The sequence below is a fragment of the Phaenicophaeus curvirostris genome, chromosome 4, assembly GCF_032191515.1.
Source record: "Phaenicophaeus curvirostris isolate KB17595 chromosome 4, BPBGC_Pcur_1.0, whole genome shotgun sequence".
NCBI classification, from domain to species: Eukaryota; Metazoa; Chordata; class Aves; order Cuculiformes; family Cuculidae; genus Phaenicophaeus; species Phaenicophaeus curvirostris.
Window position 1 is genome coordinate 72,344,571 of NC_091395.1, and position 18,777 is coordinate 72,363,347.

The 18,777-nt window shown below is 47.1% G+C and overlaps 2 protein-coding genes across 2 annotated transcripts; one reads left to right on the forward strand and one right to left on the reverse strand.

Annotated features, from left to right (window-relative positions):
• Positions 1-4,665: 4,665 nt before the first annotated feature.
• CD8A (CD8 subunit alpha) lies at positions 4,666-11,838 on the reverse strand. The gene is made up of 6 exons (XM_069856545.1): positions 11,732-11,838; positions 10,791-11,159; positions 10,146-10,220; positions 9,486-9,602; positions 7,897-7,927; positions 4,666-5,492 (listed from the first exon to the last, which is right to left on the reverse strand). Exons 1-6 carry the CDS (start codon positions 11,775-11,777, stop codon positions 5,438-5,440), a joined length of 693 nt encoding a protein of 230 aa, XP_069712646.1. The 5' UTR covers positions 11,778-11,838; the 3' UTR covers positions 4,666-5,437.
• Positions 11,839-12,280: 442 nt separating this feature from the next.
• Positions 12,281-15,517, forward strand: LOC138720402 (T-cell surface glycoprotein CD8 alpha chain-like). Its single transcript, XM_069856583.1, has 5 exons — positions 12,281-12,337; positions 13,016-13,145; positions 13,688-14,053; positions 14,649-14,723; positions 15,348-15,517. Exons 1-5 carry the CDS (start codon positions 12,281-12,283, stop codon positions 15,515-15,517), a joined length of 798 nt encoding a protein of 265 aa, XP_069712684.1.
• Positions 15,518-18,777: the final 3,260 nt, after the last annotated feature.

Genomic DNA, 18,777 nt, shown 5'->3' on the forward strand with positions numbered 1-18,777 from the left:
CTGCTTTGAGCTTAGGTGCTTGGACAGGCAAAGTGACTAACTGACCAGTCCAGTTCCTGGGTCTTCTGGGGTCATCTTGGCTGTATTATTTACCTGGAACTTATTTATCTCATCAAAATCCCTTATCACTCAGAAAATTTTTCTGAGTAATTAAATCACTGGATGTGGGAGAAGCAGGTTAACTAAGGCAACAAATTCTGGATGCTCTGCTATGGGGGCATCTGCTGCCTTCCTCAGCTTCATAGAGCTTTCAGTGACCATCTTGTACCCTTTTGTCTTTATTGGTTGAGGTTACGCTTAAATTGTAATCAGCTCTTACCCTTTCCACCACTGAAGAAGGGGCTGTGGAGAACAGGCCTTATGAGGAGCAGCTGAGAGAGCTGGGGGTGTTTAGGCTGGAGAAGAGGAGGCTGAGGGGAGACCTCATTGCTCTCTATAACAACCTGAAAGGAGGTTGTGGAGAGGAAGGAGCTGGCCTCCTCTCCCAAGTGACAGGGGACAGGACAAGGGGGATTGGCTTCAAGCTCCGCCAGGGGAGGTTTAGGCTGAATATTAGGAAAAAAATTTTCACAGAAAGGATCATTGGGCACTGGCAGAGGCTGCCCAGGGAGGTGGTTGAGTCACCTTCCCTGGAGGTGTTTAAGGGATGGGTGGACGAGGTGCTGAGGGGCATGGTTTAGTGATTGATAGGAATGGTTGGACTCAATGATCCCGTGGGTCTCTTCCAACCTGGTGATTCTATGATTCTATTCTATGATTCTGTATCTCAGACTCGTGTTTGCCTTATGTTAACTCGTAACTGCATCAAGCCTTTGCCTCTGCACCCAGTGCTGTCGCCTCACTGTGAAACCAGAACTTCCTCCACATTAGCAAAAGGCTGCCAGGTCTGTTGAACCAGTCCAACAATGTTTTCCTGTGTGAAGAATCAAGCACCCTTGAGCTGCTTTTCTGGACCCAGCCAGTCCTTCTCTTTTCATCTGTGCAAGACAGAGTCTTGCCTGGTCATTGTGACTGAAACACAGACTCGGCCAGATTGCTCTGAAACTTGCTTGATTTGCTGCAGATATTGCCTTCTTGTGTGATGCTGTGTTAGTCTTTCACCTCTGCAGCAGGGCTCGAGTTGCTCTTGGCTCCTTCCTTTCTCACCGCTGCACTGATGTTTGCATCTGGTTATTATGGTTTTGGTGCAAAAGATGTAGTTTTGCTTTTGCCTTCTATCAGTAGGGGTGCCGAAGTAAATAAACATTGTCTTGTGAAGAAAATCCAGATCTTTTAAAGCTAATTATAAACAATATTGTTCCTCAGCTCTATGTGTAAATGGAAAACTTAACAAGCCTTCTAGAGTTATAGGTTTCAATCTAAGATGTGGTGCTGGTTACTGCTGCCCTGAACTGGAAGATGACTCCATGGATTGCGTGGAATGAATAGTCGGCAAAGGAAACTTGGTCTGTGCTGTGTCATCACCTCTGCTGGAGGATTCCTTGTTGAAGTCCATCTGGTGCTTTGAAGCAAACTTCTCATAGATGTGTCTGTCCGTGAGGTGTTTCTCATTTTGGGGGTGTTCAACATGAAACTCAAAGCAGTGACTAAAGAAGAGTTAAGGGCTTATTCTGGTGTGTGCCTCAAGCTGCCTTTTCTGGTTCCCTCAGCCTCTGAATTTCTGCAGAGGTGATTTTGCTGGTTGTGTAGCAGATGCTGAATCACAGCAGTTCAGTCCAGTGTATTTGGGGTGTTTAAATTGCACTGGTTCATAAACAGAAAAGCTCATGTAAGAAGAGATGAATGAACAAGTTTTAGCCGTCAGTATCCTGAGATGGACAACACATTAACATGTACATGTAGCATCTCACAGAGAGTCCACAGACAGTTCCTACTGATACCTTATACACAGTTTGCAGCCAAACCATATGCAGTTTGGGTGATACTTCCCTTTGTTCATCTATAGATCTAAGCACCAAAATCAGAGACCACCAGGATCTGTGATTTAAAGAGATGCAAAGACACAGATGAAGATGAAGAATTGAAGATGATACCTGGCTGATAGTTAGAGCAAGTTAGAAGCTGCAAGCTGCTCATAGAGTTCAGTGAATAGTGATGTATTTTTATATTGATTATATTGAGTATATTGATTATACCCAGTAAAAAGCCGTGCCCAGAAGGTGGCAGGCAGGAGAACTTGGAATGTATTCCTTAACTGGGCTTTCTTTGTATGTGGAACATACCCTCTGAAGAGGGACCGTGCTCTATAGGCAGTACTGTTGTGATGAAAGACCTTTCTTTGCAGTGCTGAAACTTCTGAAAGCCTGCTAGGTTCCTGAATTTATGAATGAAGGCTTCAGTTATCTTCAAAGATGAGGTTTTGAGTCTGATTTCTTTCAAGGCATCTGGCTGTGCAACCAGAGCAGAATTCGAGGAGCGGTCTCACCAGTGCCGAGTACAGAGGGAGAATAACCTCCCTGGACCTGCTGGTCACGCCGTGTCTGATACAAGCCAAGATGCAATTGGCCTTCTTGGCCACCAATGGTCACAAATGGCCAGAGGCCTGGAACACCTCCCTCGTGAAGAAAGGCTGAGAGAGTTGGGCTTGTTCAGCTTGCAGAAGGGAAGACTCTGAGGAGACCTTATTGTGGCCTTTCAATACTTAGAGGGAGCTTATAAGAAAGATGGGGAAAAACTTTTTAGCAGGTCCTCTAGCAACAGGAGAAGGGGGAATGGTTTTAAACCAAAAGAAGAGATTAGAATTAGATATTAGAAAGGAATTTTTTGCGCTGAGGGTGGTGAAACGCTGAAATAGGTTGCCCAGAAAGGTGGTAGATGTCCCATCCCTGGAAACATTCAAGGGGAAGTTGGATGGGGCTCTGAGTAATTTGATCTGGTTGAAGATGTCCCTGCTCACTGCAGGGAGGGCTGGACTAGATGACCTTCATGGTCCCTTCCAATCCAAACCATTCTATTATTATTTTGTTCTGTTTATCCTGCATTAGGATTCCACACGGTTTCTGCAGTGAAGAATTTGTTGTGTGTATTCATCTTATTGAAATGCTTTTTGATTTTAAATACCCATATCCTTTCTTTTTCACTACAGGGTTGATCTCTGTAGGCTGTCAGAGCAGTAGAACAAGCAATAAATATTTAACCTGTGGAGCATGAAATAATAGTTTCATTTGAAAGAACAGCATTGCTTACAGAGAGTAAAATACAGAAAAATGCTTCTGCTAGGTTTTCTGTTCAGTGTTCAAAGCTATAAATTTAATTTTGGTGGGTGTCACGCGGCGCATCCAACTGCTGTGCTAGAGAAAAGGCAGTTTTGAGGAAATGCTTCCCATGCATGTGGGGAAACAGCAACAGATGTATGCGGTCAGATTGTTTCATCTTCTTTCTACAAAGCCATTTCAAGCAGCTGGAATGGGAAGGGAAGGTCTCTGCTGAAGTGTGGAGGCAACATGTTGAAAGTGGTTTTAGGTTTGGGGCTTGGTACCAGGTCAGGAGGAGCATTGCCTGATGGCCTGGATTGCAGCAACATGGCATGATGTAGACCAAAGCTCTAGTATAATGTGAAAACCCAGGATAAAATGATGGAGAACAGCAAGGAAAAAGCTGTAGAGAATGCTGCCAGTGAGGTAGTGATGTTCCTACCTCTTGTGAACTGTTTTGCAGAAACACTTTATAAGTTAAGTCTTTATAAGTCAAAACCTTTAGCTCAAACTAAGTTAACAACAGACTCTGGAACAACTTAATAATAAAACTGATGCTCAGAAAAGAGAGAAAATGTATGAGCTTTTCATCTGCATGGTTAGAGCTGACTGTAGGGTGAGATCAGACAGATTTAGGTAACTATAATATATTAAAATGGGGCCAAAGGTTGGACCTAGTCTGCCTAGAAACAAGTTGGTGAGTGCATCTGTTTCATATTGTTGTGCAAATGCAGCTGCACATTGGTGATGGGGCTGATGCTGGCACTGCAGGTGCAGTGAAACCCTTGCTTCTCCCCGGCTCAGCACCTGGAGTTTGAATGAGGCCACCCTGAATCATTTGAGTGTGTCTTAGTGCTTCTTAAAGTCTCTGAAACTACAGAGATTTCAGTGTTAAGGCTTTTCGGTTATTTTTTTCTTTATAGTATGTGTAGATACGTGTAGTTGTTATTCAGTATGTGCCTGCTATTGTTTCAATACACTTATCTAGTCCCTTATTATTTATTTTATTAAGTATCAGAAAAAACTAATCTTGGAAGAATTTTGTTTCTCTGAATTTCTCTTCTTCCCAGCTTGTTTGCAGAGGAGGAGACTAGCAAAGGCTTTCTTTCATGCTTTTTTTCCCAGGTTTTTATCAGCCCCTTGGCAAAAAAACCCGAATGCTTCCAGAGTCTTTATCTCATCCACCTTCACAGCACCCCCTGGACGGAGAGTGTTACAGGGCCCATCTTGCAAGTCCCTGGGAAAATAATTTTAGATCATTTTAGGCAGTAATAGGCTAGTTGAACTTTGGCACCCTAAAGCTCAGGCTGGTGTGTAAAACACTGCCCTCTCCCTTACCCAAGACTTCTTAAAACCCGTATTTATTATCTTCATGAAGGATTTTAGCTTTTTTGAGGCTAGGAACCAAAGAAATTAAACGTGATAGAATCTGATTAGAAACATTTGTTTAATTATTATTTCTTTTTCCTCCATTCTTCATTTGCAAGTGTAGTGAGGAAGTATTTACACAAAATACAGAGCTGAAATAACAGAATTCATAGTCAATCAGTGTGTCTGAGGTGGATGTGCTGAAAGTCCTGCTTAACAAAGCAAGCGACAAAGACTTATTTTACCACTCAACCATTTCTTCCAGAAAGAAAGAAAATCCCACTTTCCTCGCTCAGGTGCAATCCTGCCCAAATTGATGGAAATGAGGCTAGCAGCAGAACAAGGATAGCAAGAGGGAAACAGCAAACCTTAGCCCCCAGGACTCAAAAAAACTAAAAAGCAAAGCCTTTTAATTCGTATTTACCTTCTCAGATGAGTGGCACCAGGAAAAGAGGCTGTGTGAAGTGAGGGCTTTGATTTTAAAGTCATTTCATAGCAAACTCAACTTTTGTTTGCATTGTAGCAAAAAATACCACACACCTTGAGCAAAGGTCCAGTTAATGTCCTTGTTTCTCATCAACTTGTCACTGATAGGCGTCAGCGTTGCTATTGAGCTGTTTCTTTTGCCTGAGCCACAAAGCTCTGTCATTGGGAATAGAGATGGTGTTTGGCCTTGGGAATAAGGTAAGAATCTCAGGTTCTGGAATCGTGCAGTTCACAGAAGCGGCTGCTCACTGTCTGTGGTCTGCTCCGTCTTATCTCTTCAAATTTGTCAAGGTAGAGTGCATGAAAAGTAGTAGCATTGTAGATGATGTAGGTGATGGGCTTACTGACAGGTCCCAAAAGATGATTCAGAAGCCATAAGGTGCAGATCCTTATATGTGTCGGCTTGGCATGGTGGGTTTCGTGTAGGGTTTCCCATGCACAGGTCTAGAGAGATAAAAGGTTTTGTTTTACTGTGATGTGAAAGGAACAAGATGACCATTAATGTATGGCTGCTGAACAGCTCGTTTAACCTTGTTTTACAGCCAGGAACCTCCAAGAGCAGGCTGCAACATGTTCATAAATCCTCTTCATGCTAGTGAATGATCTACTCATGTTTTAACTTGTGACAGCTGCTAGAAGGACCTTCTTCTGCTAATTAATTGTTGCGCTAATTAAAAAAAGGGCTTTTTAAATTTACCTCTGACGTCTGCACACTCCTGCCCTCTTATCAAGCCTTTCTCCTCATTCAGAAATGAATGAAGGGAGAAAAGCTTAGGGCTTTTTTTTTTTGGAGCTGGGGAAGTTGTTAGCAAATCGTAAGGACTTTTTCTTGTTGCAAACCACTTTTGTGCAGAGTTTACAGGGAGATTTTCTAGGCAACCAGTGTGCTCCCAGAAGGATAGAAATTACTGCTCTCCAGCAACTGATAGTTTTGTGCCGAGTTAATGAGTTGGAGATTTGGCACCCGTTTTCACTGAAGATTAATTTGTGGTGGAAAATGAATCCTTCAGCTGCCAGCCAGAATCCCAGGCCAGATCCTGAGGCGCTCTTTAATTGAGTGAACTGCACTATTAACTTCCAAAGAACTTCATTTCAATAAGCGGGAACTGCTCAGAGCAGCAGGAATTTCTTCTCTAAATAAAAGCTTAAATATGCTACAAGTGCTTAAACTGGGACTCTGTCATGTTAGTGCTTTTGAAGGAAAGCTGCCCTTGGTGAGATGATTTCCTGAGGCTCTTGTAACCCAACTGCTCCATCTCTGCAGAATCGAAGAGCTCTGCAGTGTGTTTTTCCCCTTGGGGACAGAACATCCTTGCGCAGGGCTGGTAACAGGGACTGAGATAAGTGAAGAATGCAAGCATTGTCCTAAACAAGGCTGCAAGAGCAGCTCTCCCATATCATTTAGCCCTCGGAAAGCCAGGAGAAGATTAGAAGAGCGCTGGATAGAAAAAATATCCATCATAAAAAAAACAGGCTGTTCCCTTTTCCAGACAAGTTAAAGAAAATTCAGGTCTGTGGGTGCAGCTGTACTTTGATATAGGAAGATTGCACCCACAGGGCAGAAGGCACCCGATGCTTCTTCCCTTAAAAACTATTATTATTCAGGCAATGTCTTCTGATGCGTTCTGCCTTTAAAAAAATAATTGTAAGGATCCTTTTTCTGTTAATGGAGGGGGAGGGAGGCGTTTCACAGTCATTATTTCTTTCTGAGTGATTGCATTAATTTGGACAACTAAAAATCTATCAACGTTTTTACTATAAAACCCATGGAATACGAATATGAATTTATCTGAATTTAAAGAGTCTTGATTTGCAAAGAATAAGGCTCCAGAGGTGTGACAACACTGCTGCAAACTTTCTTGCAACCCAGTTTTTCCAGGTGCTAGCCCAGCTCTGGGTGCCTGGAGCAATATCAGGGATTTCAGTGCTGGGACACTCTCTTGCCACAAACCCTGGGGTGCACTCTGAGCACAAGGCTTGCAAAACTGCCAGAGTGGGTTTCTGCAGAGCCGCCGAGGTGAAACCAGCTGCAGGGAGGTCAATTTGCAGAAGCAAAATGGGTATTTCTTGCGAGCAAGAGGATTTCTTGTTCCAAATTGGAAAATTGCAGTTCTTGTTCAGATAGTGCTTTTCCTGGTGACTCAGGATGATGGGTGGGCTGGGGAGGCAGGGGAGAAAGCATAAAAAAAGGATCCCTGTCTGTCCTAGAAAGCAGGTTAACTCTAAAGCCATGCATATCTGCATTGCTGCTTCTCAGGAAAGTCATTGAGGGCTGCAGCAGCTTCTCTGCTACCATCACTTGGTGCTTGCTGGGGGAAACAGAAATATAAAGCCCTGGTGGTGTTGGTCCAAAACTGCAGAGAGGGGTTTGGGGTACAGTAACTTGCATCTAATCCATGGGCACAGCTTGCAGGTCCAGTGATGAAATCAAATAAACAGTTTGGGGGGCGGGGGGAGAAGGGATGAAATCTGTCAGCCCCAGGCTCAAGTTGGAGCGGTGCACTGGGAACGCTGAAATATGGTGTCAGTTGTAAATGCTGGGTGATGCACAAAGTTTTTAGGTTGCCACAAACACCTCTTGTCTTTCTGTTTAGTATCTACTGCAGTGTCAGTGCTCAGTGATTTGAATTGCTTAACATTAAAAAAAACTCAAACCACGAAAACAAAGGAGAAGAGAATCTTATCTCTCTTTCCCTCCCCCCTTAATTCATTACACAGTTCTCTACCATTCACTGTATATTGGGTGAAGAATTTTTAGGTTGTTTTTTGGCACCTGCCTGCTTTATCGCTTGAGGGTGAGACGCTGCCACGCTCAAGAGAACAAAGTCAACACCTGTCATTTACTAACCTTTTACATCTGCATCTTCGTCTTCTGGTTTCTGAAACAAAAAGAAAACGCTTTAGTTCAAAGATACCAAGTCAGCTCAGTAAAGAAACACTACAGCAAGGGAGGGCTGGCATCCCCTAGCAGCTTGCGGTCTTTAACACTAACAACGGATAAACAAAGTTTATTTTTGACCAAAGCCGTGCAAGGGAACAGTGCTGCAGCCCAGTTTTCCCAGCAGTCTGCTTAAGTATTTTCATTAACTAAATTTTCATGTGAGTAACGATAGCAAGGTCAGCCTGGGAACACTGATGCTGAATTTTTTTTTTTTTTTGCTGTCTCCAGCGAATTTGGCAGGTTGCTGAAAATCCACCAGCCGCAATTAATTTCTGCAACAGGCGAGTGGTAATGATACCACACAGTGTGGAACCGAGGTGAAGGAGATTCTTCTCCATTTTAGCATCTTTGTCATTACTTTGGGATGTATTTGGCAAAACACAATGTCCAGCCACTCATTTTAGCACAAGGTAAAAACCTGTCCTGGAGGGCTCGGGCTGCAGAAATTAATTGCGACTAATTGCACTGATAATTGACATCAGCATTAAAAGGCAGAAATAAGTCATTGAGTGATGTTTGTAGGTTAATGATGCTGCAGGTCACTGGGCAATCCTAGTGCATAGGGAGGGCTCTTGGCTCCTGTGACTTCAGAGGGAATTTGGACCAGCTCCGAGTGCTCTGCTGCATCATCGGCTATTTCCCTCAAGAAGAATGATTTTTGGCTGTGCCTCATTAGTTTTGTTTAATGTATTCCTTCCTATCTCTGCATACAATAGAGATTAGTGTTTTTCAGAGATGAAGGATGCTGAAAATTTGAACTTTTTTAAGCTGAGTCAGCTGGCAAATTCATCTCACATCAGCTGGGGGGTCAGTGAGGATCTAGTTAGGTTAATTCAGCAGCAAAACACTTCGGTATTCCAGGCAAATGAGCTGAGCTGGTTTAGTGAAATTGGTGTAATTTCTGGGAGTATCAGAAAGTTAAACTGATTTCAGTGAGCATTAAATTAATTTAAATATATTGGGACTCACTAATTGCTCAGAGGAATTGGAAGATATTTCAAACATGAAATTTCACCAAAGGACTTTTACGTACCTAGAGATTTTGCTTGATTGCTTTAACCATAACAGACTCTGAACCTGTGTAATTAACTTGCTTGGCTGGTTACAGCACAAACTGGAATGGGATTCTCAGCATTTGAATTTGCAAGCCCTGTGCTGCAGCCAGTTTACCTTATTTTGTGAAAGTGTTTCAGCTTCTGGTTCTTCTACCCTCTGATACATCAATTTAGGCATGTCAGAGCCAGTAAGTTTTCTCTATTTATAACCTATTTTCCTTCCTTTTTGGTGTAGGAGCTGGTAATTATTTCCCAGCCAAGGCCTACTGATGAGGAGAACATAGATGATGGTTTAAACAGTGGTCCTTCTCTTGCATTGAGCGTGTCCTGATTATTTCATGTCCACATAAAGGGAATAGCTAGAAAATCCATTTGCCTGAAGGACAGGGCTACAGTTTCAAGCTACAGGAATATCTGCAGGGGGTTCTGAGTTAGTCTTACGTTGACACAGCGCGATGGTGAGCACCAGCGCGATGAGGAGCAGGAGGCAGAGGCCTGCCAAGGGAACCCAGATGAAGATGTCACAGAAGAAAGTCAGCTCTTTCTGGCTGATGGTGTCTGCAGGAATAAAGAAGAGGAAAGGTCCATGAGGTGCTGCTGGCTGGTGTTACGGCCAACTCTGGTGGAGCAGAGGGATCTACCAAGGGACCTGACCTGGTGAAGGTCAGCTAGCAATGCTGGTGGTGATGCACAGGGCTTCTCCTGGCCCTCCGTGGATGTCTGCAAGTGCCTTTATTAGTCCTGCTGTTCTTAGTGTTTTCCTGGGGACTTGAGGAAGGACACGCAGCCAAAAGTTTTGTCATGTCCCCTGCCAAGGCTAAAACCACACCCTGCCCCCCAGCCTCTGCTCTCCCTCCACTTCTCCCTGCTGTGCCGAGGCATAAAACATGCTGGTGCTTTTTAAATCATGCTCTGCCTTTCCCGAGTGCGATGAAACATTGGAGTTTAACCCTTCCAGCTGCACACAGCAAGATATCCAACTCTGATGAAGCTTTCAGCATTTTCCCTCTCCTCCCCCATCCCAATATCCCTGCAGGGCCCCCTTGGTATCAGTGGAGCAGAGCGCAGCACCTCCCCCCTCCCTCCCTGCAGCTGGGCTACCTGGCTCTGGGGTCGTCACGCAGTTGGTGTTTTCGGTGATGCCACGCGGTGTGGTGGGGGCTGCTGTGGTGATGACTATAAATGAAAACAGAGGAATACAGGATATGGTAAGGTAATATAAAACTGCACTCTCCTGCCCTTCTTGTCTCCCACCCCTGCTAGGGCACGGCTGCTTCAGTGGCCAGCGTAGGGCTCAACTCCACTGGAACATCACAGAGTATGTTTTGGCTGGTGAGTTCCCCAGGGAAGTTCTGCCAAGGCACAATAAGGAGTTACAGACTCCTTAGTTTTGCTTTCTGCCACCAAAAGTTCTGGTAGGACTTTGGGGACCTGTGTAAGCTCAGGGAGGAGCGGAGGGAGGTGGACATTACTTTGGTCTTATCCCCTCAGAGCCATGAATGGTGTGGAAAAGAGGGATAGGGAGGTGATGTTGGGTCTGCCTGTTCATCTTTGCCTTTGGGCAGGGCTGATACCATGGGAAGAAACAGCAAGCAGGCAGCTTCTGGCAGGAGAATGTGGTTTGCCTTGAACAAGCAGTCATGGAAATGGGTTATGTGGAAGAGGTGGCTGATTAAAAAGGGCATGGGCAGGGGGTGCTGGACATTTTGGCAGAGCTAAGCAAGGTTGGGTGGAGAAGTTTCTGACCTGGAAAGAAGGCAGGCTGGCCAGGGCTGAAGAACAGCATCTGGTTGCTGTTCATGAGGCAGAAATAGTAGCCCTCATCCTGTGACGTGAAGGACTTCACTGCCAGCTGGTAGAATCTCCCATTTTTTGTTGCCTCATAGCGTGAGGACGTCTGTACATTTCCCTGGAAGGTGACCCGGGGCAGGTAGGAAATGTAGACAATGAAGTGAAGGGTCTGACTCTTGTCCAGATGGACCCAGAATGCGCCGCTGTCCTCCTTGCTGGACTCACACTCAAGCTCCAGTCGCTGTCCCAGCTGGGGATGCGTGATGGTTCTGTCACGAAACCTGATTCTCATGCTGTAGCTCTGGCCCCGGATCCCAGGACAACCTGCAGGAGACAAATCCTCATGGGAACCATCGGGGGAGACATGTGTCCCCTCTGGAAAACCTTGTTCCTTGTCCATGGGTTGTGAGGTCAAATTCCAAGGGAGGACCATGGTGTCCGGCTGACTTGAACTTGGAGTTGTTGCTGGGATCGTGCACAGAGAGCGCTCAGCCCTCCACCACCTGGGCTTTAATGATGGGTGCTGCCCTTCAGAAAAGATTTTCAGCTGCCTCCTCAAAGATGTTACCCCTTCCCAGCCTATCTGAAGTGACTCCCTGAAAACAATGACTAGTAAAGCACCATTTTCCCCTTTCCCCAACCCCACCATAACCACCTCTCCATCTGGGCTCCCTTCCCAGTGTGCACGATGCTGCCGCCACCCCTCCGGCTGCCCTACGCTTGCTGAGACGCTGCCGCCTTTCCCTCTAGAATTACTCAACCAACCTCAAAGGCAGCCTTTTGGCTTTGTTCTTTTATTTTCCCTGTAACCATTTAGCCCAATTTCTTGGATGCAGTGGAAGGGGTTTTCTTGCCCTCCCGGTTTCAATGATGCACAACCCTGTGTCCATACTCACAGAGCCCCAGAGCCAGCAGAAGGAGCAGCACTGGAGACCCGACCATCTTCTCCCGGGGGTGGCCGTCCTTGGGGACGATGTGGCGGAGCAAAGACGATCTTTGTTGCTTGACTTGGCGGGCTGTGTCGCTCTTTGGAGAGGATGTGATGTCATCAGGACCCTCTTGGGTAAAGAGAAGGTGTTTGGTATCTGGGGCAAAATGAAAATAAAGGATTTGTGAGGAAATTCAGTTCCAGTGAAGGGTTTGGAGTAATTTCTTATGTTTCTTAATGGTTCTTCAAGGATTTTGCCTCAATGCCTTGCCTGGAGATTCAGACTGATGATGGTTGATCCTGAGGTAGGATCAGATACCACAGCCTGCTGTCTCCAAGCCATCTGGGGAGCTGCAGCAGCCCCAGCTCCACTGAAGTCATGGACAAGCCCTTTGCTTTGGCTGCAGGTTGCATTTGTTGGCCGGGATTCTGCTGCCGTCACTTGCACACACTCAAGGGGTCTCTTGTGGATGGCAGAACACACCGTATTTTAATAAGAAGCTGCAAGAGGTGTTTCATGGAATCTATCCATGCGTATTTGTTATCTTCGGGTGTGTACATTGCTGACGTGCAGGTGAGTTCTTCAGGTGTTTGATTGTTCTCTTTGCAATTCTGCTGTGCAATTGCTCTGCAAAAACTGCTTTGTGTGAGGCAGCTGGTCCATGATCTGAAACCCACTGAGAAAGTCCCAGACTACAGGGCTACGCATTTTTTATTTGTTTCAACATCTTGTGCTTTTCTTCTGTAACCACAGGAGCTTCCGCCCAGCCCCAAGAGCCCTTGTGTGCCTCACCAGAGAGGGTCCTTGCTGCTGCCTCCAGGTGACCACTGGCACATGGGTCTGGATGGTGCTTCCTGGAGCTTCGCACACACAATAGCAACAGCTTCACCAGACAGCGAGGCACTGGGCTGCTCTATTGTTTATTTCTTTGGTTTGCACTTCTTGGCTTTCCTGCTGCTTGTTTTTCTGTGGGAGGTGTTTCTCCATCACTCCATTGCCAAGAAAGCTCCCTTTTCCGGGGTGTCAGAAACCAAGTGCTGCTGACTTTGATGACGTTGCTATTGTGGCTGCTGCCCAGGCCTGCTGTGATGTGTGAAATCCATATTTTCATGAGGCTGTGAGGCCGACGATGTCTACCTGAAATAGAGCAGATTTTGTCAAAATAAAGAGTAACTAGGGTATATTAATTATGATTAATTAAAGAACAATCGAACACCTGAAGAAGTCAGCTGCATCACATCCTCTCCAAAGAGCGACACAGCCCGCCAAGTCAAGCAACAAAGATTGTTTCTGCTCTGCCACATCGTCCCCAAGGACGGCCACCCCCAGGAGAAGATGGTCGGGTCTCCTGTGCTGCTCCTTCTGCTGGCTCTGGGGCTCTGTGAGTATGGACACAGGCTTGTGCATCATTGACACCGGGAGGGCAAGAAAACCCCTTCCACTGCATCCAAGAAATTGGGCTAAATGGTTACAGGGAAAATAAAAGAACAAAGCCAAAAGGCTGCCTTTGAGGTTGGTTGAGTAATTCTAGAGGGAAAGGCGGCAGCGTCTCAGCAAGCGTAGGGCAGCTGGAGGGGTGGCTGCAGCATCGTGCACACCGGGAAGGGAGCCCAGATGGAGAGGTGGTTCTGGTGGGGTTGGGGAAAGGTAAAAGAGAGTTGAGTAGTCATTGTTTTCAGGAAGGCAATTCAGATAATCTGGGAGGGGGTGACATTGCTGAGGAGGCAGCTGAAAAGCTTTTCTAAAGCCCAGGTGTTGGACGGCTGAGCTCTCTCCATGCATGATCCCAGCAATGAGTCCAATTTCACGTCACCATTGTCCTCCCTTGGAATTTGATGTCACTGCTCATGGATAGGGAATGAGGTTTTCTGGAGGGGACACAGGTCTCCCCCGATGGTTCCCATGAGGATTTGTTTCCTGCAGGTTGTCCTGGGATCTGGGGCCAGAGCTACAGCATGAGAATCAGGTTTCGTGACAGAACCATCACGCATCCCCAGCTGGGACAGCGACTGGAGCTCGAGTGTGAGTCCAGCAAGGACAGCGGCGCATTCTGGGCCCACCAGGACAAGAGTCAGACACTTCACTTCATTGTCTACATTTCCTACCTGGCCCGGGTCACCTTCCAGGGATATAAACAGACATCCTCACGGTATGAGGCAACAAAAAATGGGAGATTCTACCGGCTGGCAGTGAAGTCTTTCATGTCACAGGATGAGGGCTACTATTTCTGCCTCATGAACAGCAACCAGATGCTGTTCTTCAGCCCTGGCCAGCCTGCCTTCTTTCCAGGTCAGAAACCTCTCCACCCAACCTTGCTTAGCTCTGCCAAAATGTCCAGCACCCCCTGCCCATGCCCTTTTTTATCCATTTCCATGCTTGCTTGCCCAAGGCAAACCACATTCTCCTGCCAGAAGCTGCCTGCTTGCTGTTTCTTCCCATGGTATCAGCCCTGCCCAAAGGCAAAGATGAGTGGGCAGACCCGACATCACCTCCCCATCCCCACTTCTCCATCTCATTCATGGCTCTGAAGGGATAAGATCAAAGCCACATCCACCTCCTCCCTCACCTTACACAAGTCCCAAAGGTCCTACCACCCTCAGGGTACTTGAGCTTTCTGAGAGTGGCAGCAGGAAGCAAGAACTAAGGAGCCTGTAACTCCTTATTGTGTCTTGGCAGAGCTTCCCTTGGGAACTCACCAGCCAAAATATACTCTGTGATGTTCCAGTGGAGTTGAGCCCTATACTGGCCACTGGAGGAGCAGTGCCCTAGCAAGGGTGGGAGAGAAAAGGGCAGGAGAGTGCTGTTTTATCTTACCTTCCCATATGATATATTCCTCCATTTCCCTTTATAGTCATCACCACAACAGCACCCACCATGGCAGCAGCCCCCACCACAGCAGCCCCCACCACACCGCGTGGCGTCACCGAAAACAACACCTGCGTGAAGACCCTGGAGCAAGGTAGCCCAGCTGCAGGGAGGGAGAGGGGAGGTGCTGGGCTCTGTTCCCCTGATGCCAAGGGGGCCCTGCAGGGATTTTGGGATGGGGGAAGGAGGAAAAATTCTTACAGCTTCATCAGAGTTGGATATCTTGCTGTGTACAGCTGGAAGGGTTAAACTCCAATGTTTCATCCCACTTAGGAAAGGCTAAGCGTGATTTAAAAAGCATCAGCATGTCTTATACCTGGGTGTGTGCCCCTGGAAGGGTTGAACTCCAGTGTTTCACACCACTTAGGAAAGGCTAAGCATGACTTAAAAAGCATCAGCATGTTTTATGCCTTAGTACAGCAGGGAGTTCAGAGGCTTGGGGCAGGGGCTGTTTTTATCCTGGGCAAGGGACACGACAAAACTTTTGGCTATGTGTCCTTCCTCAAGGTTCCAGGAAAACACTGAGAACAGCAGGACTAATAAAGGCTTGTGTTGCACTTGCAGACATCCCTGGTCCGCCAGGAGAAGCCCTGTGCTTCACAGCCAACCTCACTGAATGCCAGGCATGTCCCTTGGTAGATCCCTCTGCTCCATCAAAGCTGGTAGCAACACTAGTCGTGAGCACCTGGTGGACATTCGTTTTTCTTTATTCCTGCAGACAACGGCAAGAACAAAGAGCGGGTTCATGCCTGCGACATCATCTGGGTTCCCTTGGCAGGCTCCTGCCTCCTGCTCCTCAGTGCGATCATGGTCACTGCCAAGCTCTGTCGACAAAAGACTCACCCAAGCTGTGCACTAGCACTACCCAGTGACCTGCAATGTTGTTAACCTACAAAGGCCACTCAATGATCTTTTTCTGCCTTTTAGAGCTGATGTCAATTATTAGTGCAAAGCCATGAGCTGCAATTAGTTTCTGCAGCCCGAGCCCTCCAGGACAGGTTTTTACCTTGTGCTGAAATGAATGACTGGGCATTGTCTTTTACCAAATACACCCAAAGTAATGACAAAGATGCTAAAATGCAGAAGAGTCTCCTTCTCCTCAGTTCCACACTGTGTGGTATCATTACCACTCACCTCTTGCAGAAATTAATTGCTGCCAGGGCATTTCCAGCAACCTGGCAACGTCATTGCAGACAGCAAATAAAATAATTCACCATCAGCCTGCACTGCAAGAAAGATATTGCTTTCCTACAACGGCTTGAACATCTTTCCTTGACAGAACTGCTGGCAACTGGACCAGTCTGGATCCTGCAGTACCCTGAGATGTTCTCCAAGCACCCTGAGATGTTCTCAAAGAACCCTGAGAAGGGTGAACGCTGTGACTGGCTCTGCGCTGGGGGCACCGGGACGGGTGTACCAAGGGGATTCACACGGGCTGGAAAGGTGCTCTGAGGGCTTCTTGGCTTTCCTCTCTGACTGCCCTACAGTCATTGCAAAGATGCTTTTAGTTTGCTCCTGCTCAAGCTGGCTGGTAAGACTTGCTAACAAACACTCTGAGAGCAACCAGCAACCAGCAGGAGCAGGTCACTGCACAGCTGTAAAGGCCGTGAACATTCATTAGAAACAGTGAATAATATATCATTCAACTGTTGTGCTCTGCAGGCTGATGTCTTGTGGCCGTGCTCTGTGTAGGACACGGCTCTGGGACATGCAAGGACCCACAGTCTCTGCCCAAGAAACACTGAAAGCAGAAGAACCACTGCAGGGGGAGTACGGCTGGGAGAGATTCTTCTCCCCCAGGAGAATGCAAACAGCCAGGAGTGGGAGAGCAAAGCCAGGGAAAGCGATGGACCCAAGGCCAAACACCTGGCACAGCCTGAAGGCAAACATCACCTCTGAGAGCAAACAGAGGAGACCAGGGGCTGGCCCTGAGCCCAGGGCACCACACAGCCGGCAAACACTGCCCTGAGCAATCCCGGAGTGCGCTGAGCCCCGAGCGTGCTGCGCTCCAAGCAGTGTCTGTCCGTGTTGAGCTTTAAGCGAGGCTCACCTGTGCGGAAACCCAAGCAATGTCTGTGTGTGCTGAGCCCCAGGTGATGCCAGGAGCAGGATGGGCCTCCCCAGGGATTCTCACAAGGCTCAGCCCCTGCCCAGAGGATGCACACAGGGTGTCCTGTTGAGGACACTGGTCTTGCTGGGTGCTCGCCCTCGGATGCATCCCCAGTGCCACGTCTCTGCTGAGCCTGTACCAGGGCACTGAGGGCAAGGGAAAGGTTGCTTTGCTAACAAACACTGAGAGCAACCAGCAACCATCAGGAGCAGGTCACTGCACAGCTCTAAAGGCCGTGAACAGGCATGTTAATTAGAAACAGTGAATGCATCACTCAACACAGATGCAGGAGGAGCATGTGCGAGTGTACAGCAAGGCAGTGGCACAGCATCATCCCTCTGGCCATCTCTTTCCCCATCCCAGGCAGAGGGAGCTGTCACTCCCCACTTTAACTTAGTTTTTTCCATAGAAGCTAGTCTCAGCCCAGGCCACAGTTGCTCCTTGTAATGGGTATTTCCCCTAAATGACTCAGTAATAAAGCTGGTACTGGACCACACCGAGATGGCTTTCCCAGGCTGTGATGCTCAGCCAGGCTCTCAGGCCACCCAGCTGGTGGCTGCAGGGATCTCCGACCCCAGAGCTCATCCCACCAGGGATGCTGTGGGGAAGGGTCCCTGAGCATCTCTGCTTCCAACACATCATACCAGCAGCTTATTTTAGCTTCTGTGAAAGCTCCAGTGAACTAAAACCACCATTTTTCTACCCTGCAAGCACACGGCACACAGAGCTTCACCCCAGGAGCGGATGGGTGTCATGAGATGTATGTTTTAGAGACCAGCTATAAGGAAACCCCTTTGAAACTTCCCATGGGCAAAGGTTTATTCTTTCTAAAACAGAAAGTTTTCCCCTCTGCCTGCAGCTGCCTTTGAGATCCCAGATTCATTTCCCATGCTCGAGACATCCTGACCTTAGTGTCTATCCCTGCACGACCTCTCCCACCCCTCGCCCAGCACAGGAGATGCCTCCCAGGGCCAGAGAGCTGGGGCTGCAGCTGGGCAGCAGAAGGCAGACTGCAACAGCCCAATCCTTCTCTCCCATGGGAAGGTAAGTGGCTGCAGGGATCACCTTGCCCGTTCTGCTCCTCCTTCCTGCATCCCCGTGCTCAGGCCACCCCAAAAGTCCCCAGATCTTGCTGAAACCACAGAGGATGACAACATCTTGCCTTCAGCCATCAGATTTACCCAACTCCAATAGTTCCCATTCAAAGAACGGGGATTCACCCCTTGGATCTCTGTTCCTTTGTAAACTGGAAAAATCCACACACACACACACCCCGCCCCACCAAAAAAAAAACAGAAGAGAAGGAGGACAGCAACAGTTAAAGATGCTGCGTGTTCTGTTGGAACATAGGTTTAGGCAGTTTAACAATGGAAATGTTGAAGAAGTTGCAGCAGTAATTCTTATGATCATCATCAGGGTGATTAAATCAGTAAATTTCAGAGAGAGTTAAGCTGCAGGTTTCATAACTTTGAAAGCCAATGGAGAATATTTCCTCTCCTTTCACTAACTTTTTTCCCAGAACATATGTAAAGGAGCAAGTCAAGACTCAATCATTTCCCAGCATAAGCATGAGGCAAACTCTCCACTGAAGCATCAACAAGCATGAGATCCTGGAGATTTTTTGACCCACTAGTCAGGTGAAACGTCCATACTATGAAGAGAGCAGAGTGCAGGACTGTTTGTGGTTTCTATACTGTATTTTAAGGTATGTGATGCTTACACTAAGAGTAGGCAGAAGGGGGTGCAGTATTGGCCGCTGAATTGGAAACATGCAGCTACAGTGGAAAGAAGGTGTGAGATTAGCTGGTGCATGAGAACTGTACTTGATGTTCTCCAAACCCCTTCAATGTTGCAGCTTTACAAAGAAAAGGGGGGCAGCAATGGCTCATAAACCACAGCTTCATTTCACACTGGAAAATATAATATGGTAGAGTCTCAACCCTTCTTTTTCCATCTGTTTGAAACAGAAGTTTGTGATTTGTGACTAAACTCTGAAATCTTCATTAAGAGTTTCCATGCCTCCTTACAAACGAGATCT

What these genes read in the sequence shown, in the direction of transcription:
- CD8A (XM_069856545.1), bottom strand. Translation starts at nt 11,777, where the DNA reads ATGGTCGGGTCTCCAGTGCTGCTCCTTCTGCTGGCTCTGGGGCTCT. An exon ending in CCAGCCTGCCTTCTTTCCAG is followed by an intron (nt 10,221 to 10,790) that starts GTCAGAAACTTC and finishes TTTCATTTATAG; the next exon opens with TCATCACCACAGCAGCCCCC. An exon ending in CGTGACGACCCCAGAGCCAG is followed by an intron (nt 9,603 to 10,145) that starts GTAGCCCAGCTG and finishes TTATTCCTGCAG; the next exon opens with ACACCATCAGCCAGAAAGAG.
- LOC138720402 (XM_069856583.1), top strand. Translation starts at nt 12,281, where the DNA reads ATGGAATCTATCCATGCGTATTTGTTATCTTCGGGTGTGTACATTGCT. An exon ending in TCTGCTGGCTCTGGGGCTCT is followed by an intron (nt 13,146 to 13,687) that starts GTGAGTATGGAC and finishes TGTTTCCTGCAG; the next exon opens with GTTGTCCTGGGATCTGGGGC. An exon ending in CGTGAAGACCCTGGAGCAAG is followed by an intron (nt 14,724 to 15,347) that starts GTAGCCCAGCTG and finishes TTATTCCTGCAG; the next exon opens with ACAACGGCAAGAACAAAGAG.